General features: G+C 42.8%; 1 protein-coding gene across 1 annotated transcript; it reads left to right on the top strand.

The window, feature by feature from the left end:
- Positions 216-9,055, top strand: LOC102190769 (pregnancy-associated glycoprotein 1-like). Its single transcript, XM_005701163.2, has 9 exons — positions 216-268; positions 1,308-1,458; positions 2,466-2,583; positions 2,681-2,799; positions 3,989-4,182; positions 5,091-5,207; positions 6,887-7,028; positions 7,113-7,211; positions 8,906-9,055. Exons 1-9 carry the CDS (start codon positions 216-218, stop codon positions 9,053-9,055), a joined length of 1,143 nt encoding a protein of 380 aa, XP_005701220.1.

The following is a 23,361-nucleotide window of genomic DNA, read 5'->3' as shown; positions in this document are numbered from 1 at the left end:
ATTCTCTGTATTCTGAAAAGCTTCAAAGGCCCTCGCCAAGGACACTCATGAAGGTAAAGATTTTATCAAGACCTTTGTTGTTGTTGTTTTCAGATCTTTAGTGGCCTAAAGGGGAGAAGTCGGGTAGGTTAGAGCATATATAACTAGGGGCTCCTGGTCACCAATACATGCTAAGAACCCAAACTTCCTTGAATACTTGGAGCCAGGAAAGAAACATGAAGTGGCTTGTGCTCCTTGCACTGGTGGCCTTCTCAGAGTGCATAGTCAAGTAAGTATGGGGACTGTAAGTCACATCATATTCCTTTCTTGGGTTTTTCTTTTCATCTGATTATTCTTCCAGCCATCAGGTGTAGAAGGGAATGGAATATTTCCCTCAGAGTCTTAAGGTTCAACTCTTACTTATTGATAAGTAAGTTTCTGTAGGAACTGTGGATCTCAAGGTCTTGGTGCAGATTTGGGTTGCACAAATCTTGAGGACCAGTCATGTAATGACCTATTGAAAATGCAACTCCTTGCAACTGTTCAGTGCATAGTTTTTGAAGATGTCAATGTGGTCCTGTGGAATATCACTTTTCTACATTTTATTCAACATGTCCTCTTTTATCCCGGTCTATTTCAGTGTGTATATGCCTATGTCTGCATCTCTGTATCACTGTCATTTATCTCTCCATCTCTTTGCAAGTCACTGGGAGTCTATTTCTGTTTGTGTTGTTTTCTTTTAATTTTTCATTTGACTCTTCCTCCTTCTTAAGCCTCTGAAATTCCCTTACTTGTTCTCTATATCTTGGATTCTTCTTTCAACTCTCTCTTCTCTTTCAACTTGGAGAAAGATAAACCATTTTGCACTGCTTTATATCAAACAAGCAGTGCGAACACAGTCAACTCAGAAACCTCTTGCATTTCAAGTTGCTCCCTTATAAAAGAGGATAAGAGTCCCCCTTCTACCTCCTTCCTTGAGGTTCTATGAGAAGGAATGTGTGAGAAGGCAACAACAATGCTAAAGACTGTCATGGTTGAGGCTTCCTATTTATCAGGTACCTTATATCCATTACTTCACTTATCCTCAAGTTATTCTATTTGGAGGGTTTGTATTGTTACATTCCACCATTTTATCGAAGGGGTGACTTAGACGCCACATGGTCATTTGGCTTACCAAAGATTGCAGATATGCATAAAATTCTGATAATAATGTGCCTCATAAAAATAATTAGAAAATACACAGGACTATTACAATGACAGTTATACCTTAACAATGACAGCTAATTGGATTATCTGCTTTGATTTCTTTGTCAAATGCTTGGTGAAAGAATACCTCTAAGGAGAGTGAAGACCATGAGCAATACCGCCAGTGGAAAAAACATGCTGAACAATTTCCTGAAGGAGCATCCTTACAGATTGTCCCAGATTTCTTTTCGTGGCTCAAATCTCACTACTCACCCACTGAGGAACATCTGGGATGTGAGTATTTTGGGAGGATGGTGCTCCACAGCGCCCCCTGGTACTCTAGCCTAGGACGGGGCTCATCTAGAGGTGCCAGGTGGGATGTTGGGGTTGGGGTTCCTGCAGGAGGCAGAGACACTGGAAAAGAGGGACCCCACCCAGAGGAGAAGGCACTCTCATTCTCAACTGTTGGTCTTTGTGATTGGGCCCGGAGATTACCAGGTGGCAGGTAAACATCCATTTCTGTATCAAACATGTGTCATTAGTTGGAGGGCGATTGTTCCTTATGAACTAAGTGAGCCACTCAGTTATAGGTGAAGAGTGAACCATCACTGATCAAATGGTAGAACCAACTGCAAAGCAATTGTGAATCCCCAGGTAGAGGAAATCAGTTGCCACAGATGCAAGAACAACAGCCGTAAAAAGTTACTGAAACTGTATTCTGAGTATGGCCATAAGAATCACTGTGGTTCCTGTTTTTAGATTAGAAAAAGGGCTTTCTTTGTGTTCAAGATGTCTTCAGAAAAGTGCATGCCAGCCTGAGAGATAGGCAAAGAGTAAATACATGTCAAATGAAAGGGTCACCTGTGTGATGTTGATTGGATGTGGTCTGAGTTTAGAGGAAGTGGCTGGGGTTGATCAAGAAGGACCTCCTGGAGAAGCAGGTGCTAATACTGGGTTTGAAGAGACTACAGAGCTTCCCAAATGAAGGCACCAGGGCTTCCCTGGGTTTCCAGTGGTATTGGAGGCCCAATGGTATGCCTCTGGGCTTTCCATGCAGAAGGTACCACTTCAATGCCTGGTCATAGAGTTAATATCCTGCATACAATATAGCACAGGAAAAATATACCAAATGCAGATATGTCTGTGACCAAAGTCTGTGAGCTGCACGGTGGTTAGAAAGTGGTCTCAAGAGATATGTGACATCCAGAGGGAAGAATCAGTTTGGGAATAGAGGGTGGCATCAGTTTGGGAATAGAGGGTAGCCAGTTCTGCTCTAACCCACTCCATCCTTCTCCTTGTAGTTGCTCTACCTGGGTAAAATCACCATTGGAACACCCCCTCAGGAATTCCAGGTTCTCTTTGACACAGGCTCATCTGACTTGTGGGTCCCCTCTCTCTTGTGCAACAGCTCAACCTGTTGTGAGTATACATACCCCCATCCGGCTCGTCTTTCACCTGCCCTGCCACCCTGTTTCCACTCTTGGCACCTGATGGCACTCATCTCTTGTGTCTGCAGCTAAACACGTTATGTTCAGACATCGTCTGTCTTCCACCTACCGGCTTACCAATAAGACCTTCACGATCTTCTATGGAGTTGGGATAATTGAAGGAGTTGTTGTTCATGACACAGTTCGGGTAACAGTATAACAAATGCTGAGGCAGGACTGGCTATGCAGTCACCACTGTTGGCAAAACAGATGCAGAACCATCTGGCAGGACCCTTCCTAGCCTAACTCCCATAGATATTGGCCATCTTACCCACAGGTTCATGTCTCGGGGGAGGCAGTGCCTGTGGTTACACTTGAGCAAAGAAATTAGCTAACCCAGAGAGTGGCTTGAGGTGTGGACTTGCAGCTCTTCTGCCCATGAGCAGTTCATGGTTCATTTTTCTGTGTGCGAAAAGAAGGCATAAAAGCACCCACTTTTATATTCACAGACTCTTCCAGCCACTTTCAGATGATAACTGGTTTAATCCTGCAACAACCTAACAGCAGTTACTGTGACTAGCTCATGAGACATATGAGGAAACTGAGATGCAGACAGCAAGGGCCTTGCTGAGGGCACACAGGTGGTAAAAGGTGGAGTTAGGCTGGCTTTTCAGGACTGGAGTTGCTGTGGGGTGTTGGGAGACAGGGTAAAGCTGATCTGGGGACCCTGGAGGTGGTCAAGGACTTCAGGTATCCAGAGTGGGAGGCCTGAGAAGTCAAGGGGCCTGATAAATGAATTATCACTCTAGATGACCCTTGAGTGTCTGATAAACTTATGGCCTGCCTCCTCTAAAATACTTGAGCAGTTCCCCTCTCTCTTTTTCTCTCTCATACACACTCACAGAAATATACACAGATCCCCAAAAGTGAATCCCCCAGACAGTAATTTCATAGAACCCTGCAAACAAGATTGTGTTTTTGGCTGCTGTCTTCTTAGACAGATGCAGAATCCTGAGTAATTACAGAGAATGCAGTCCATTCCTGTCATTAGGTCACAGTGATGCCAAAGATAAGGCTATCTTGGCCTCGGTATTTTTGTCCCTCAGGTGGCACCTATGGGACCTGGCCTGACTCTTGGTTGCCCCACATGAACAGAAGCCACGAGGCCAATTTGACTCACCTAGGTGGTGTTTTTCAGAGTGGCAGATGCTTTATAATTCACAGGCTCTCTCAAATGGAACTGAAATTCCTCTCCCAGCTTGATCTAACTATCTATGGGCCACCAAAGACAGAGCCCAGCCTGAATTCTTCTCTGAGGATCTAATGGCAATGCACCCCAGGCCAGTGCTAGCCCCACTTCCAGTATCTGCAAGTGTCAACACTCTTCTCTCCCACAGATTGGGGACCTTGTAAGTACGGACCAGACGTTTGGTCTAAGCATTGCAGAATCTGGGTTTGAGAACATAACTTTTGATGGTATCTTGGGCTTGAGCTACCCCAAGACATCCTGCTTTGGAGCCATCCCCATATTTGACAAGCTGAAGAATCAAGGTGCCATTTCTGAGCCAGTTTTTGCCTTCTACTTGAGCAAGTAAGTCTGAGGTGGACAATATCTTTGTCCTAATTAGATGTAAGATGCTTTCAGGTGCAAGAAAATTATAGAATACTTGATAAAGAAGTACCCTGAGAGGTAATCTAATCCAGGATAACTATGGCCCCAGGGCCCAACTGGCTTCACCCCTGGCTTTTATAAATAAAATTTTATTGGAACCCAACTTTACTCCTGGGATCAAGACCAGTAACATGGTCTAGGGGGTGAGTGAGGAGGAAGGCTAATGGAAGGCAACAGAAAACAAGTTGAAGGAAAAGGTATTAGGATTTGCTTATGAATTTGATAAGGAAGGAAGAAAAAGGATGGTGGATATCTTTCCTTCCTCATTAGCATTTCACTGGGAGCCCAGGACCAGCTACCCAATTTGTAAGAGCCAGTGAGAAATGAAAGTGTGGGACACAAAAGTGTGGGATCCCTTATTCAAGAAATATTAGGCATTTCAAGACAGGGAGAACAGAGGTGGAGTCCCTTCTGAGTGTGTTGCTCTTTGGACAGTAGAGGTCTTAGGCCATTGGAGCCAACACTGGGTGATCTGAACCCACACCCTTAGAAGTCCCAGGCCTTGAAAAATGACAAGGTGGACAAGGGGAAAGCCAAAGCATTTCAGCACTGTGTCCTCTGAGGGTGGATGAGCACTGAGGTCGGTGGAGGTCCAGGGGATCTTCAGAAGACATAGTGCCTGGAGCCCAGCCAAGTGCTTCTGGCCTCCTCTGTTCCACTCACTAGCCAGTAACAGACCACAGTCTGGATCTCAATCTCTCTTAGACTCAATTTCTGCATCTGTACATGGGGACCTTATTAGGGCCTTGATGGGTGGACCAGCACAGCTCTCAGACATTGCTGTTGTTTATGTCCTCCAAGGATCCCCCACTCTGTTCTCTCTACAGAGACAAGCAGGAGGGTAGTGTGGTGATGTTTGGTGGAGTGGACCACCGCTACTACAAGGGAGAGCTCAACTGGGTACCAGTGATCCAAGCAGGTGCCTGGAGTGTACACATGAACCGGTAAGCATCTCTCTCTGAGGGTCAGACGAAGTGAAGTTCCCACTACTGTACATGGACACAGGCAGACACACACAAATGCATTCTCAGACACACAGTCACACAGACATATACACCATCTTTGACGACAGAGACAGACACATAGACAGATGGAAACACACAAGCACACACATATAAACCTACACAAAGACACATATAAACATGCATAGCTAGTCAGAGACACACAAGCACACACAGAGACACATACAAACACACATACAAACTAACACACAGGCACATAGTTACACAAACAACCTATGGGTTCATAATCCCCAGGCCTTCTGAGCAAGGCTCTGGCCAGTGTTCTAAAAGGGACCAGAGAGGTCTGTGCAGATGGGAAAGCCCTGAACCCACTGCCCTTTGAGGTGGGGAGCATGGTTAGAGGACTCTACAGTGTGGTAAACAGAGGAACAGGGAGAATTTCTCCAGCTTGAACAGAGTTATGATAAGATGATCAAGATTGCAGGGCTACCTAGGACATAGGAAGTTCTCAGTACAAATAAATGTCATTTTAAAAACTGGGACAGTCCTGAGAAAATGGGGAAAACTGGTCTTATTAGGGAGCAGCTAGCCAGCAGTGGAGAGATGATGGCTGCAGTCTGAAGATGTGAAAGCAACTAATAAAAATGACACCCCATGCTCTTGGGCACACAGTGGGACAGGGGCTATAATAGAGAATCAGGAAGGTGGGATCCTGGAGTGACCTGTGGACAAGAGGCATAATTGATAGGTTTCTGTGTGGTACCTCAGAGAAAAGCTGACCTGTCCTTTGGAGTTTCTGTGGGCTAGTCATGTATTTCCTGGCCAGGGTCTCAGGGTCTGAGCTGGTTGTAGGTGCAGTGCTGGAAGACATGCTCTCCCAGAGGAGCCCCTCTCTCCTCCTACTATGAGAATCTGCTGCCCCTGGGAATCTCCATCTTCACTCTGTTTGAGACCTGTTATTTGTTCCCCATCAGATACAGCTCCCTGGATGTTTCTTATTATTTTCTCAGTTTTCATTCTCTCATTAAACAGAGAAGCATTGGGCGTCCACTGTGTGCCAGGCACTTTATGGAGGCAAGGAGAATAAAACCTGCCCTCACATCTAAGAAAGCAGATGTACATGAAGTGACTCACCCACATAGTGAATTGTGACTTTGGTATATGCTAGATATGAGGAGGATAAGGCAAAGGCCACCCATTCCAGTACTTTGCCTGGAAAGTTCCAGGGACTGTGGAGCTTGGTGGCTGCCCTCTATGAGGTCCCACAAAGCTGAACATGACTGAAGTGAGTTAGCAGCAGCAGCAGTAGCAGCAGACATGAGGAAGGGTCTACGGAGAGATACCAAGATAGGAGGCTGATAAACACTGGGGGAAAGAATTCCCAAAAACAATACAATTAAGGTGGAATCTGGAAGATGAGAAGAAACTTGCTAGTCAAAGGGGAGTGGAGTCTTCTAGGAAGGAAGACCAGCTTGTGTTAAGGTACAAAAGATCCTGGTGTATTCAAGTACTGCATTCGAGGATGTCAGGAAAGGTGCTGTGTCAAGAGTAAAGGAAACGTGGGCAAGAGATGAAGGGCTGTTTATGAGACAGTCGGAAAGGGGGTAACGCTGAGGAGACTCAAGTGACCTTGATGCCAGCTTTCTTCCATTGTCTCTCAGCATCTCCATGAAAAGATACGTTATTGCTTGTTCTCTCGGCTGCCAGGCCTTTGTGGACACTGGGACATCACATATCATAGGCCCAAGAAGACTGGTCAATAAGATAAGGAAGCTCATCGGCACCACACATTGGCTTTCCAAGGTGAACGGTCATGCCCCAGGGTCACTCCCAGTCTCCACACACAAGGATCTCCAGGGCCAACCTCTCTTCCTCTCTTTCTAACAGCACTATGTTTCATGTTCTGTGGTCAGTACCCTGCCCTCTATTATCTTCACCATCAACGGCATCGACTACCCAGTGCCAGCTCAAGCCTACATTCTCAAGGTGAGGGGACAATACTGAGGGTTGGTTCTCAAACTGGAGCTTGCAGGAACCCTTGGGCTGCTGCTGGAAGGAGGGCACCCTCTGGAGGCCATGTCACACCATTGGAGATGCTGTTGAGCCCTGTAGCTGGGTCAGTGACTCCCACAAAAGCAATCACTTGAAAGTAAAGGGCCGTGTGGGACACTGATCTTCCTGAAATAAATGTGGAGATACCATACCATATGGCATGGTGGGGGTCAGGGAGAGGGGAACACTAAGGTCCTCAGTCCTCAAAGAGCTTCAATTCAATCTGAACCCTTAGGTGCATGAGCATGAAAGTCAGCACTAGCAGTCCCTGAAATAGGCCATGTGACAAGGAGAATGACTGGGGACAGTCCCAGTGTGATGTCCCAGCGTAAGTTAACAGTCTCCATTCCCTTCTCAAAGTTTTCCTGGTTTGGATGATAAATTACATGGTCACCCTAGTTCTCAGCTGCATCTTCCCCTTGCTGCGGCCAGGTGCCTCCTTTGTGAGTTGAGGTACCTGACTCCTCTGTGGGGAGGTTGCATACGAAGGTGAATAAAGGGTGCACAGTGACTGCTCACCCCTGGCAAGGGTGGAGGCTTCATGTCAGGTCCCTTCGAGAGTTCAGAGAAGGCTGATGGGCTCAAAGAAGGCTTTGAGAAAGAGGGAATTTCAGGAATTCTAAAACCACAAAAATCATTGAGCCATATGGAGGGTTGCTTGGTTCTAGGCAAAACTGCATGGTATTCCATGCAAATGGCATCTCAAGGTGCTCTGCACTGGGGCCCTGGGGACTTACGAGGGGTGATGAGGGCTACGGACTGACTGGTGGGGATGGGGAACCAGAGTACATTATTCAACCAAGCCTGGAATGGCCAAAGAGGGTGAGTTTGGGCCAAAGGAGGCTTCTCAGATTCCTGAGTTAAGTCTTCAATATCGTGTTGTGGGCACTGCTCTATTTAAGATGGATAACCAACAACCAGTTACTTTGCAGCACAGGGAACTCTGCTCAGTTATATGACAGCCTGGATGGGAGGGGTGTCTTTGGGACCAGGACACCTGGATACATACAGCTGAGTCTCTTTACTGTCCAATTGAAACTCAGAATATTGTTAATCAGCTATACTAAAAAATAAAACATTAAAAAAAAAACTTTTAAATAAAGTATGGATTGTGAGGAGGCAGGAGGAGAACCAGCATTCTTTGCAGAGAAAACAAGCAGCAGAAGTCAGAAGGAAAGAAACAGGAAGTGAGAGGAACTTTGGACACACTTATTCTTTTCTAAAAAGTTATATTGAAGTGTGGCTAATCTTCAGTGTTCCATTAAGTTCTTCTGCACAGCAATGTGAATCAGTTATACATATAAAAATATATTTTTTTCTTATTCGTTTTCATATGGTTTATCACTGAATATTGAATATAGTTCCTTATGCTACACAGTAGGACTTTGCTGTTTTTCATTTCTCTTTTTCCCCAACTCCCAGTCCTCCACTCATCACACCTTTCCTCATGGCAACCTCATGTCTTGGCCTTCTTTGGTTTTGGATGAACTCTCACATCCCCTGGTGCTGAGAAAACCCCTTGATACCAAAAGAGGGAAATAAAGCAAAGAATTGTGCTGGGTCTGGATATTGAGGGAAGTCACCTGTAAGGGCTCATGCTGACTGGTGTGTTTCTCTGACTCCCCCAGGATAATAGAGGCTACTGTTATCTCGCCTTTGATGAGCACGATTTTAGTTTATCTAGAGAGACCTGGTTCCTGGGTGACGTCTTTCTGCGGGTGTATTTCTCGGTTTTTGATCGAGGAAATGACAGGATTGGCCTGGCACGGGCAGTGTAAATGCTTGGAGTGGTTCAGGAATCAGAAGGCCGTTCCTAACACACACTCACTCACACGTTGAGCACTACTTCCAAGGATGCTTGTGATCTGTATTTGGTGGTCTGCACACCCTCTTCTCAGTAAAGAATAAAAGGTTTCACTCTTAATGGTGCTGAAACAAATGGTTGCCTCTGTTTGAGTCTGGGAGTGAAAGTTCTAGAACCAAGACTGAATCAAAATTGAGAGGAGCCCTACTCCAACTGGCTTCAAGGAAAATGGAGACGTATTGAAATTATTCTGGGAATCCAGGATACAAAAATCAGAGCAAATACAAAGATCTCAGTGACTGGATCCAAGAAATCAGAAGTCATCAATTCTCTCTCACCTTCACTGTTTCCCTTCAGTCTACTTTGATGGTCTTAGCCTGGCAACTTTCTTCCTTAAGGCTTCAACACCTAGTGAGGGAGTCAAGCTACCTGCCCTAGGGTTTTGTATCCTGAATGCATCACCTAGTAAGGAAAAAAGATTGCAGACATCAGAGTTCAAGGGTGTTCTCTGAGTGACCCACCTCAGATTACATGTACAGCCCTAGATCAGCCATCCTGGCAGGGACGTGCGGTCATATGACTGGCTTTACATGGTCTTTTGCCCTGACCCAGCAGCACACATGATTGTCAGTTTTCTCCAGAACTACATGACTGAAGCTGGGGAGAGGCAGCCCCAAGGATAGCAACTGGCACATGGTCTAGGCCAGGGAAATTTTGTGACGACCCACCAACTCCACCACCTCCTCATTCAGAGGAATTATAAGGGGTAATGAAATAGACTCTCTTTGTCCCATCTGAGATGATCTTATCACTGGGCTTCTCCTCCAGGGGATTTTGGGTAAGGTACTTCATGCAGAGCTGGTTCCCACTTGTTCCCAAACCCCAGTCACCAGGTCTATGCCACATATACCTGCTCTGTCCTTTACTTGTCCCAGTTGGTAAGTGGTGGCCCCAGTGTATCCCTGAGCCATCCCCCTCCTCCACGTCATGCAATGCCCCTTCCTTGCCTCCAGTGCTGCTGGAGAGAATGCAATGCATGTATCAGGGGACCCAGTGTACACATTGACTTCAGCCTTTCTGAGTTTCCTCCAGGGGTGGAGCTACAAACTATTTGCTTGGATCTGCTATGGTTAGGCACTTTTGCAGTGGAAGCATCCGATCTTTCCACCTGGAGGCCCTCAGTAGATGCCTCAGCTGAGTCAGCAGGGGTCAGAGGTTGATTTCCTTTCAGATTGACTGTTTGATCTCCTTGTTGTATAAGGGACTCTCAAGAATCTTCTCAAGCACCACAGTTCAAAAGCTCAATTCTTTGGCATTCACCCTTTCTTATGGTCCAGATAGCACATCTGTACATGATTACTGGAAAGATCATAACTTTGACATTACAGATCTCCGTAACCAAGTGAGTCTCTGCTTTTTGATACACTGTGCAAGTTTTTCATAGCCTTTCTTCCTTCCAAGGAGCAAGTGTCTTTTAATTTTGTGGCTGTACTCAAGGTCCATAGTGGTTTTGGAGCCCAAGAAAATGAAATCTGCCACTGTTTCCACTTTTCCCTCATCTAAATGCCATGATGTGGTGGGACTGGATGCCATGAATGTTGAGTATATTTTTGTTAATAGTTTTTCGAATGTTGAGTTTTAAGCCAGTTTTTGCCTCTCCTCTCCTCACCAAGAGGCTCTTTAGTTCTTTGCTTTCTGCCATTAGGGCAGTGTCATCTTCATACCTGTGGATGTTGCTATTTCTCCCAGCAATCTTTATTCCAGCTTGGGGTTTATGCAATCCAGCATATCGAATGATGTAACCTGTATAGAAGTTAAATAACTAGAGTGAGAATGTATACCTTTTCATGCTTCTTTCAGAGTTTTAAATCTTTCAATTGTTCTGTGTCTGATTCTAACTGCCGATTTTTGATCTATATACAGACTTTTCAGGAGACAGGTAAGGTGATCTGGTACTCCCATTTCCTTAAGAATTTTCCAGTTTGTTGTGGTCCACACAGTGAAAGATTTTAGCATAGTCAGTGAAGCAGATGGAAATGTTTTCTGGAATTCCCTTGGTTTCTCTCTGATCCAATGGATGTTAGCAATTTGATATCTGGTTGCTCAAACCAGTTTGTACATCTGGAAGTTCTCCGTTCATGTAGTGTTTACGATTAGCTTGAAGGATTTTGAGCATTACCTTGCTAGCAAGTGAGATGAGTGCAATTGCATGATAGGTTGAACATTTCTTTGGAATTGCCTTTCTTTTGGATTGGAATGAAAACTGACCTTTTCCAGCGCTGTGGCCACTGCTGCATTTTCCACATTTTGCTGACATATTGAATGCAGCACTTTTACAGCCTCATTCTTTAGGATTTTTAAATAGCTCAGCTGGAATTCCATCACCTCTCCTATCATTGTTTGTAGTGTTGTTTCCTTAGGCCCACTTGACTTCATACTACAGTATATCAAGCTTTACATGAGTGACCCAAGCATCATCCCTATCCTGGTCATTATGAGGGTTTTTGTACAGTTCTTCTGTGCGTTCTTGCCACCTCTTTTTAATCTCATCTGTTTCTGTTAGGTCTTTGATTTTTCTGTTCTTTATTGTGCCCATTCTTGCATGAAATGTTCCTCTGGTAGCTCCAATTTTCCTGAAGCTATCTATATCCTTTACAATTCTATTATTTTTCTCTAATTCTTGCACTTTTCACTTACGAAGACTTTCTTCTCTCTCCTTGCTCTTCTCTGGAAGTCTGCATTCCATTGGGTTTATCTTTCCCTTTCTCCTTTGCCTTTCACTTCTTTTATTTTCTCAGCTGTTTTAAAGGCCTCCTCAGACAACCCCTTTTCCTTCTCACATTTGTTTCTCTTGGGGAAGGTTTTGGTGACCACCTCCTGTACATTGTTTTTTTTAATTTTTTTTTATTTTTTTTTGATCATTTTTTTATTTTTTTTAATTTTTTTTAATTTTTTATTTTTTTTTAAATTTTAAAATCTTTAATTCTTACATGCGTTCCCAAACATGATAGGGTGCAGCTTGCTTGGGGCTGGTGCATGGGGATGACCCGGGGTCCATGTTTGTACATTGTTACAAACCTCCATCCATAGTTCTTCAGGCTTCCAGACCTAATCCCTTGAATCTATTTTTCATTTCCACTATAAAATCGTAAGGGATTTGATTTAGGTTATAGCTGAATGTTCTACTGGTTTTCCTTAGTTCTTTCAATTTAAGCCTGTATACTGCTTGCTTCTGCCTAAGCATAGGTGCCATATCACCACCCACCACTCCCAGTGGGTGTGGAGCAAAAACACACAATTTGAGGACTGTTACCCTCAGTGTTTGTGCTTGGCTTTTCACGTGCTTAGTTGTGTGACATTGTTCAAGTCCTTCAACCTCAGTTTTCTCATCCAGACAATGGGCATCATGATGATAATTCCACATCTAGATGCATGTGTGCCTGCTAAGAACAAGTGGTCCTGAGAGGGCTTTCTGGGTTCCTGAGTCTGGAACAAATATGAATTATTCTGCTACCTGGGAAGAAGAAAATCTTCTGTTTAGAGGTTATAGGTGCCATCCTTAAGGCTAAATATTGATTCACGCCAAATTACATCTGTCTCTGAACCTGACCCAGAACTCTGACTGAGCTGATACTTCTGTTTTCTGGGCCTCAACAAGAGCTAATGATTACTGGCTCAGATTGCTCCCTTCCTCAGCCTTACCAGTCAGCCTTTCCTTGTCAACTACTTCTAGCCTGAAATCACACTGCAAGGAGAGTTGTGAGGCTGTTGGTCTCTTTTCTGTTTCCCATATCTCCAGCGTAGCAAGAAATAGCTGTTATGGCTACTTGTCATAGCAACAGCTATGGCAACCTGTAAAGTCCAATCTCAGCTTGTTAAATGAAGCTGTCCCACTTTGGCCCTTCATGTTTACATTACCTACGGTTGCCTTAGAAACCTTCCTATGTTTGCTGTTTAATGATCAATATGTGTGAACTTGATCTAGATTACTTTCCCAAGCATGATTCTAACCATGCAATGAACTTACCAGACATTTAGTCATCTAACTACCCACAGGAATTGACAAAAGCATACCACCCATCCATTTCTTGCTTGCCACAAACAACACTGAAGTGATCTGCTGAAACAATGTGATACATTGGCAGGTACACTCCAGAAGGGACACTTTTTGTGGATCCATTTTCCACCTAGTGCAGAATGTCTACCACAAGCCTTGCCCTGCAGCAGCTGGTCACCTGGTATTTGCAAACTCAGCCCACTCCAGATCCCTTCGACATCCCTCAGTAAAATCTAGAGAACAAACTCAGTCAAAGCTCTCCCTCCTGTGGAAAAGAAATTTTGTTTTTCAGAAAACAATACTTGGTAACACATTCAAAATCTTGTGCTCCTTGCCTTGGATTCAAGGACCTGCCCCAGAGGATGGGAAGCCTCCCCTTCCATCTAAATCTTTCTCCACTCCAACCAGGACCAGAGCCTTCACTGGACCCTGTGTCCACATTGGTATCATTCAGTTGCTAAGTCATATCTGACTCTTTGTGATTACCTGTTCAGCAACAAAACAGGCTTCCCTGTCTTTCACTGTTTCGTATAGTTTCCTCAAACTCATGTCCTTTGAGTAGGTGATGCCATCTCACAATCTCATCCTTTTATTCCTTCTCCATCTGCTCACATGCTTCCCAGCATCAGGGTCACTTCCATTGAGTTGGGTCTTCACATCATTGGCCTAAGTGTTGGAGCTTCATCTTTATCATCAGTTCTTCCATTGAATATTGTGCTACCTCTTCCAAAACAACCCTCATGTTTCTAATTACCTAACAATATTGACCATTGATAAAGCTTAACAGAAAAGGGATCTAGTTCTCTGGGAAATCCAGCACTGCCACCCTGCCTTTCTCTTACTTTTCTCTCCAGCTGGCATAGAATTGCTTCCCTACAGCTTCTCCAGCTTGAAGTTGTCTGCTGACCCAAAATTGTCAGCTGTCAATGAATTGTTCCATCCTCCTTCCTTAAAGACTTCTGCCTGCTCCCTGATTGTCCTCTGTACATCAGTTCAGTTCAATCTCTCAGTCATGTCCAAATCTTTGCTATATCATGGGATGCAGCATGCCAGGTTTCCCTATCACCAACTTCCAGAGCTTGCTCAAACTCACGTTCATCAAATTGATGATGCCTCCCAACAATTTTGCTTTCTGTCTTTCCCTTTGCCTCTTGCCTTTAATCTTTCCCAGCATTGGGGTCTTTTATAATGAGTTAGTTCTACCCATCAATTGGCCATAGAAATGGAGGTTCAGCTTCAGCATCAATCCTTCCTATTAATATTCAGGAATGATTCCCTTTAGGGTGGACAGGTTGGATCTCCTTGCAGTCCAAGGGATTCTCAAGAGTTGCCCAACACCACAGTTCAAAAGCATCAATTCTTTGGTGCTCAGCTTTCTTCATGGTCCAACTCTCACATCCACTCATGACTTCTGGAAAAACCATAGCTTTGACTACACAGACATTTGCTGGTAGAGTAATTTCTCTGCTCTTTTGTATGCTGTCAAAGTTTTCCACAGCTTTTCTTCCAAGGACCAAGTTACCTTTTTTTTCACAGCTGCAGTCACTATATGCAGTGATTTTTGGAGCCCAGGAAAATAAAGTATGCCACTGCTTTCATTGTTTCTCCATGTATTTGCCATGAAATAATGGAACTGGTTGCAGTGATTTTCGTTTTTTGATTTGTGTGTACCTCATCAAGACCATCCCCAAAAAAATACATTCAAAAAGGCAAAATGGTTGTCTGACAATGCCTTAGAAATAACTTAGAAAGAAGAGAAGCAAAAGGCAAAACAGAAAAGAAACACATATCAATCTGAAGGCAGAGTTGGAAAGATAGCAAGAAGAGATTTGGAAAAAAAAAAAAAAAAAGCCTTCCTAAGAGATCAGTGCAAAGATATAGAGGAAAACAGTAGAATGAGAAAGACCAGAGATCTGCTCAAAAAAATTAGAGGTAGGGAAGGATCATTACATGCAAAGGTGGGCCAAATAAAAGACAGAAATGGCATGGACCTAAGAGAAGCAGAATATATTTAGAAGAAGTTGAAAGAATATATAGAAAAACTAAACAAAAATAATATTAATGATCCAGATAACCACGATGGTGTGATCACTCACCTAGACCTTAGACATCCTGAAATGTGAAGTCAAGAGGGCCTTAAGAAGCATCACTATGAGTAAAGCTAGTGTAGGTGATGGAATTGCAGTTGAGTCATTTCAAATCCTAAAAGATGATGCTGTTAAAGTACTGCACTTAATACATCAGGAAATTTGGAAAGCTCAGCAGCGGCCACAGGACTGGAAGGTCGTTTTCACTGCAATTCCAAACAAAGGCAATTTCAAAGAATGTTCAACTATCACACATTGCACTCATCTCACATGCTACCAAAGTAATTTCTGCAAGCAAATCTTCAACAGTACATGAATTGTGAAATTCCATATGTTCCAGATGGATTTAGAAAAGGCAGAGGAACCAGAGATCAATTTGCCATTATCTGGTGTGTCGGGGGCCACGTTAGGTATTACTGACAAAATGGGGGCACGGTCCCCAGCCCCCTCTCCTCATTCCACAGGCACAGATCCAAGGGATGAAGGAGTTAGGCCTTGTAATTCTGACTTGTCTTTTCCTCTCCTCGGCTGAGTTGACTGAAAAGGAATATTAAGGTGCTTATTGTTCTCCAGAGGAGCATGACAAGGCACAAAGCCTTCTGCAGCATTGCTCAGAAAATAATTCATAAAGTTAATCATTGACATTTGTTCAAGGACTTTTACAAAAGAGTGTTCCAGGATGAGCAGATAGGCTGTAGCTTGAGGCCATGGGAGGGATTGATATATGAAGCCTATTTGTGAGGAGAATGTTTATGGCAAAGGAGTTTACTGAATTTAGGGTTTAGAAATAATTAGAATAGTTAGAAGTTAAAGATTTAAGGAATGTTGTAAAGTTAGCATATTTTACTATAGCTTATAGAAGTTAGGAATTATTGGAGACACTATAGCTAGAAGCCTTTTTAAGAGATAGTGAGCTCAGGATATTAGGGGCAAATAGGGAGGTAAGTAGTAAACTGAGGAATGTACCATGAGTTACAATGTAATCACAAGTTAAGTATAGGACACATTAGAAAGTGAAAGTGAAAGTGAAGTCGCTCAGTCATGTCCGACTCTTTGCGACCCCATGGACTGCAGCCTACCAGGCTCCTCTGTCCATGGGATTTTCCAGGCAAGAGTACTGGAGTGGATTGCCATTTCCTTCTCCAGGGGATCTTCCCAACCCAGGGATTAAACCCAGGTCTCCTGCATTGTAGACGGACGCTTTACCATCTGAGCCAAGGACACATTAGAAGAGGTAGATAATAGATGATAAGGCTGATTCCAAGAGAATCACTGAAGCAGGAAATCTGTTTGAAGAGCAACAATGATTTATGGAGATAATAAATCTGGGAGAGGGGGAACTGAAAATGTCAAACCTCTGGCCTAATGTTTTTGTAAAAGTATAAAGAGAATCTTAAACTTGAAATAAACAGGCAGTCCAAAAGAAAAATGACAGGCTGCCTCATTGCCAAAACCACTCATCTCTTCAGATTGAATCCCTGGTTGCTGGAGTTGGACTCCAGCACTGTTGGATCTTAGAAAAAGCAGAATTCCAGAAACATACCTACTTCTGATTTATTGACCATGCAAAAGCCTTTGACATTGTGGATCACAACAAACTATGGAAAACATACTGAGATTGGAATACCAAGCCATCTTACCTGCCTTCTGAGAAATCTGTATGCAAGTCAAGAGGCAACGGTTAGAACTGAACATGGAAGAGCAGACTGGTTCCAAATCAGGAAAGGAGCAATTAAAGGCTGTATATTGTCACCCTGCTTATTTAAATTCTATGCTGAGTACATCATGTGAAATGGCCAACTGGATGAAGCACAAGCTGGAATCACGGTTGCTTGGAAAAATATCAATAACCTCAAACATGCAGATGACACCACACTCATGGGAGAACATAAAGAGAAACTAAAGAGCCTCTTGATGAAAGTGAAAGAGGAGAGTGAAACATCTGGCTTAAACTCCACATTCAGAAAATGAAGGTCATGGCATTTCGTCCGATCACTTCATGGCAAATAGATGGGGGAACAATGGAAACAGTGAGATATTTTATTTTGGGAGGTTCCAAAATCACTGCAGATGATGACTGCATGAAATTAAAATATGGTTGCTTGTTTGAAGAAAGCTATGACAAGCCTAGCAACATTTTTAAAAGCAGAGACGTTACTTTGCTGAAAAAGTTCAGTATAATCAAAGCTATGATTTTTCCAGCTGTGATGTATGGATGTGACAGTTTGAGTTAAAAGAATGGTGAGTAATGCAGAATTGAAGATTTTGATCTGTGGTGTTGGAAAAGACTCTTGAGAGTCCCTTGGACTACAAGGAGCTCCAACAAGTCAAGAAAATCAATCCTGAATATTCATTGGAAGGATCGATGCTGAAGCTGGAACTCCAATACTTTGGCCAACTGATGTGAAGAACTTACTCATTAGAAAAGATGCTATTACTGGGAAAGGTTGAAAGCAAAAGAAGAGCATGACAGAGGATGAGATGGTTGGATGGCATCACTGACTCAATGACATGAGTTTGAGCAAGATCTAAGAGTTGGTGAAGGACAGAGAAGCCTGGTGTTCTGCAGTCCATGGGGTTGCAAAGAGTCAGACATGACTGAGTGAATGAACTGAACTGAACATGCTCCATAGCAAATGCTATTTGTAATTGTCATGTTTCTCCATCAAGACAGGGCTCCCCAAAGCCCAAACACATATTCCTAGTTAGTCTGCACCCATGCACAGAAGTCACTGCCTAGCATTCACAAGGCATTCAGTGAGTTCTGATTGCAGGGGGACCTCCATTTTTCTAGACATAGAGGAGCAAAGGACACATTTATTCTCCTGTCTCAAACAACTTGAAAATAGAAGAGATAAATGAAAGAGAAAATTTTTACATCAAATGTCAGGCAGCAGAGAATGGATTCCTGAGGCGGGGAGCAAGCAAGGTGAGTTCTACAATTGCCCCAACTCTAGAAATAGTTTCCAACACATACATGGAAGTACTATCTAGGCAGAGATAAACGGTCTCCCAAGAAGACAGACTTGAGGCTCTAGATAGTTAGAGTTCACAGGAGAGAGCTACATACAGCGAACTGTGTGAGTGTACAGGTGATACCGTTCCAGTTTTTAGCAGAAAGTTGACAGTACTGGTCAAGATTATAGGGAACAATCCTTGAGTCTCAAATTGCGCCAACTCATGGGGACACCCACGAGCATGGAAATTATTCATAATTCCCATGACATCACTATGGCCCTGAAGACAATATTACCTTACTAGTGGGGAACAATAAACCTGGTCTAAAGGCTGGTCTTATATCAGGTAAAAAACCTGAACAGCAAGCTTTCAAAAAATACAATTGTTTCCAAGAAATGAACAGTGTCTGCAAACAGTGCCATGAATAGTTTATAAAAATTAAAAATATCCAAGCATCCAAAGGGTAAAAATTGCTATATCCAATATCCAATGTAAAATTTCCATATGAATTGTGAAAATATTTGCCCTATGTCAATCAAAATATTGTAAAGTAGTTATCCTCTAATTAAGATAATTACATAAATTTAAAAAGAAAAAAAAATTCCAGTGTGTAAAGAAGCAAGAAAATACCCATAATGAGGGAAAAATCAATTAGTAAAAACAGAGTTAAAATATACATTACATAATTATCAGGGAAGGACATTAAAATGCTTCCTAGAGTAATACTCTTAATAGTCATGAAGCTGAAAAATATTGAGTCTGTTAAATAGAGAAATGGAAAATACGAATGAAAAGACTGTGGGAAAAAATTAATTGTGCATCACAGATATTTGAAAAAAAATTAAGAATACTGAAATATATGTAAATGGAATCCCACAGGAAGTGACAGAAGGACAATAGAGAAAAGAACTTCATAATCACTGGCTGAAAATCTTCCAGATATGATGAAAGATTTAAACCCATTATCACAGAAGTTCAATTAATGCAAGTACAAGAAATAGGACAACTATTCAAAGGTGCATGATAATTCATTGTTAAAAACAATCAAACCCCGCCCCCAAATGTAACAGAAGCAAAAACAGAAACAGTAGAACAAAATATGGGATAGAGAGCAGGTTAGGCATATGAAACAATGTTAGCCAGAGGACACTGGCACCACATCTTAAAATGCTTAGAGAAACATAATTGAATCAGAATTCAATACCCAAGAAAAATACATATCAAAAACAAGATAAAATACTTTCTCAGACATACAACAACTATGAGACTGTATCACCACCAACAACCCATGTAACAAGAAGTGTTTTTTTTTTCAGTTCGGTTCAGTTAAGTCGCTCAGTCATGTCCGAGTCTTTGCGACCCCATGAATCACAGCACGCCAAGCCTCCCTGTCCATCACCAACTCCCGGAGGTCACTCAGACTCATATCGATCGAGTCTGTGATGCCATCCAGCCATCTCATCCTCTGTCGTCCCCTCCTCCTCCGGCCCCCAATCCCTCCCAGCATCAGAGTCTTTTCCAATGAGTCAACTCTTCGCATGAGGTGGCCAAAGTACTGGAGTTTCAGCTTTAGCATCATTCCTTCCAAAGAACTGCATCACCACCAACAACCAATGTAACAAGAAATATATATATATATATATTTTGTTTGTTTGTTTGTTTTACCAGGACTCAAATGTGAGATCTCGATAATTCTAGCCATCTCAGTCCTTCAACAGACTTTGAGAGGGACAAACAAATATTAATGTAGAAATAGTTATTGTGTTTGTACCCACTTCTAGAAAGTATTGCTAACTTCTCAGTACTGGTCTTGCAATGCTGGTGGACTAGATGGAGAAGTGATGTGAACAGAAATAAGGAAGGTGAGACAGGTAGGTCAGAATGTGAGGTAACAAAGCCAAGGTATTTAGAAGCTGAAGAACTGAGAGAGATTTGGGACCTCAGTTGGAAAAGCAGTTTTTAAACCAAACTGGTTCATATGGTGTGTATAATCCTTACTTCAGTCCTTAGAAGATCACTACTGACCAGTCTGCCTCTTTTGTCTGAAGCACAGTTCAAGTCCATCTAGCTGTTTCTGATTGCTGTTCCTTCCTCCTGGCTCGCACACTGTGCTCAGCCATTCAGCCTAATCCATTCAGAAAAGATTTGTTCTTTAAGGTAGGCACTGCAGGCTACCTACAAAATGATCTGTTCTCTGCTCTCTTTCAAAACTGAAAATAGTTTGTTATATAGCCATGAGCCCAGTAGCTACAGGACTGCATTTCCTGCCCACCCATGCTCTTAGTCATGATTGGTGAATGATATGCAAGCAGACCTGTAAGAGGGATTTCTTGGAAGACTGCTTTCAAGGAGCTGATTCAGCTGAGAGATGGGATTCTTCTTTTCCCCACCTACTTCCTAACTGTTGTCTGGATTTCAGTTGTGATGACTGGAACTCCTTCAGTTGTATTGGACAGTCATGTAACCTTGGAGATGGATACCACCCAAGCTCTGGCTGGGCCACTTCCAGCTTTTTTTCAGTGGGAGAGAAAAATCAAGTTTATCTTGCTAAAGTTATAGTTATTTTTGATTTTTGCAATGTGCATCCAAACTTAATCCTGTTACTACTATGTGTTTAATATGATATAGCCTTATTATTTTGTCGGGTTTAGGGAATACATTTATGTTTTATAGTTCTTTATTTTTTTATTTTATAAATTGACTCATCAACCATTATACCTAAGTTGTATAAATGCAAAATTATGATTATAAGCATATTTTCCTTTAGATTTTGCATTTTTATACTTTCTTATCTTCTTTCCTTTCTTGCTTTCTCCATATTTTACAGCCTGGGCCATGTCCTCTCTTATAACCTCATCCATATCCATATCTGCAAGTGAAAACAGACCGAGAGCTGTGTGGGGAGAATGAAAGAAGAATGAATACAGGGATATGAATGAAGGGTGGTGGCCCTTGTTACTCATTACTCATGTTCTGAAGTGGGGTCACATTCCCCTGCCCTTCTGTGTGTTCACAACCCTCAGGTTTGCCATTACCATAGAAGATAAGTTGATCAGTGGAATTTGAATAGAGGTGGTATGTCACTTCCAAATTGAAGTATTATTTCTCTTCCACTAGCTGGAATGCCGATATAATGACAGGAGCTGGAGCAGCCATGTTAGACCAGAAGTAAGTAGCACAGGTGGAAGATATGACAAGAAAGAACTAGGCCCTCATCTATGTGGAGAGACCTGCACTAATATTATATGAAAGAGAATTGAATTTGTATTGTATTTAAGAAAATGTTATTTAGGGTTTGATTACAGTCACTGAACCTGTAACCTAACACTCAGGATAATGGATTTTTGTGTTAGCCTTGTCTTGGTATTAGGGTCTGAATAACACAATATCTACTGACATATACTTACAGGTGAGTCAGGTGACATCCCTGCCCTCTGGAAGTTGTGCTCTAGTGTGGGATTCAGAAACTGAAGCAAGAACAAAGCCAAATGGCAGAACAGCTTCAAGATCCTGTAGGAACCCAATGGGAGGGGAACCTCAATCAGTCGGGATCTCAGGAGATTGCTTGAAGCAGGGGCAATCCTTTATCAATCTCCTCATAAATTGGCCATGGTGCCAAGGTTCATGTAAAAGTGATTCATTTAAAATTCCTTCCAGAGTGTTTTGCCTTTTGATTCAGTGCTTCAAACATGTGTTTGAAACATAGATTGGGAAGATTACAAATGCCCAAAGGCAAATAAGTCAGTGGGCCACAGCTACTGAGCCTGAGTGTCCCTGAGGCTGTGATCTACATCAAGAGCACAGGATTGAAAAGCCAGTGCACTGAAATCACACAGTAGCCCCTCCTGCTACAAATAGAGAAGTCTTGGGCAGCAGTGATGACCTAGTGCAGCCAAACGTTTTTAAAAAATTTCTCCCAGAGAAACCAGTGTAGTCTCAGGGGAAGCAGGGCGTGAAAAAGGATAAAACAAGTCTTGGTCTGATTTCATGCAAGTCATGGAGAGGGAAGCTATAGCGTGTTTTCACAGGGAACTTGGGATATAGGTTGCGACTCAAACATGCCCCAACCCAAGGCTAGGGAGCTGGGATTTCACTCTTCCACTAGCCTCTCCATCTCATCTTTCAACTAACACCCACCTTGTGTCTCCAAGCCCTTGCAGAGTCCAAAGACAACCCAAAGGTGACATTAGAAGCAAAAGACACCAAAGCTCAAGAAAATGTAACCTCCGAAATTGTGTAGATTTCTGCACCCATTCTGCCATATCCAGCATCACATCTGAAATCCTGCCAGTCATCTCATGCAAAGGGTTGACTCATTGGAGAAGACTCTGATGCTGGGAGGGATTGGGGGCAGGAGGAGAAGGGGGCAACAGAGGATGATGGCTGGATGGCATCACTGACTCGATGGACCCGAGACTGAGTGAACTCCGGGAGTTAGTGATGGACAGGGAGGCCTGGCATGGTGCGATTCATGGGGTCGCTAAGAGTCGGACATGACTGAGCGACTGAACTGAACTGAACTGAAGGAACTCCATGGGTCTCCACATGTAAGCATTTTTTTTTTTAAATCAGCTTTTAGTCTATATAGGAGTATAGTTGATTTACAGCATTGTATTAATATTAGTTGTATGAGAAATTATTTCCCTTATACATAGATAAGTACCCATTCTTTCCTAGATTATTTTCCCCTACAGGATATTACAGACTATTGAGCAGAATTCCTGTGCTGTACAGTAGGTCTTTGTTGATTATCTATTAAATGCAGTGCTATACATATATTAATCTCAAACTCTCAATTTATTGCTCTCCCACATTTCCACGTTGTTAACTATAATTATTGTTTTGATGGATGGAAGGGTTTAGGCACTTTGTGGATCAGGGTCAGTTCCTGTGAGAGTGCAGTGATAAGGGAAAGCAAGCCTGAGAGAGATTAATTTGAGATAATGCTAAATGTTGAGAAGGACTCAGCCATGCGAAAAGCTGGAAGAAAAATATTCTAGATGTGGGATGTAGCCCCTGCTAAGGTCCAAGGTAACCAAGTTTAATAAATGGCTACCCTTCCATTGCCAATCTTCCTTCCATGTTTGGAACTTGGCCTACAGGTCAACCACCATGACCTCATCCCATGCTTCAGTTGTGAGTTAGCAGCAATAGGCATGTCAGCATTCCCCAAAGGGA

The sequence above is a fragment of the Capra hircus genome, chromosome 29 (genome assembly GCF_001704415.2).
Source record: "Capra hircus breed San Clemente chromosome 29, ASM170441v1, whole genome shotgun sequence".
Classification (NCBI taxonomy): Eukaryota; Metazoa; Chordata; class Mammalia; order Artiodactyla; family Bovidae; genus Capra; species Capra hircus.
The sequence above is the reverse complement of the archived record's forward strand: the minus strand, read 5'-3'. Positions and strand labels throughout refer to the sequence as shown.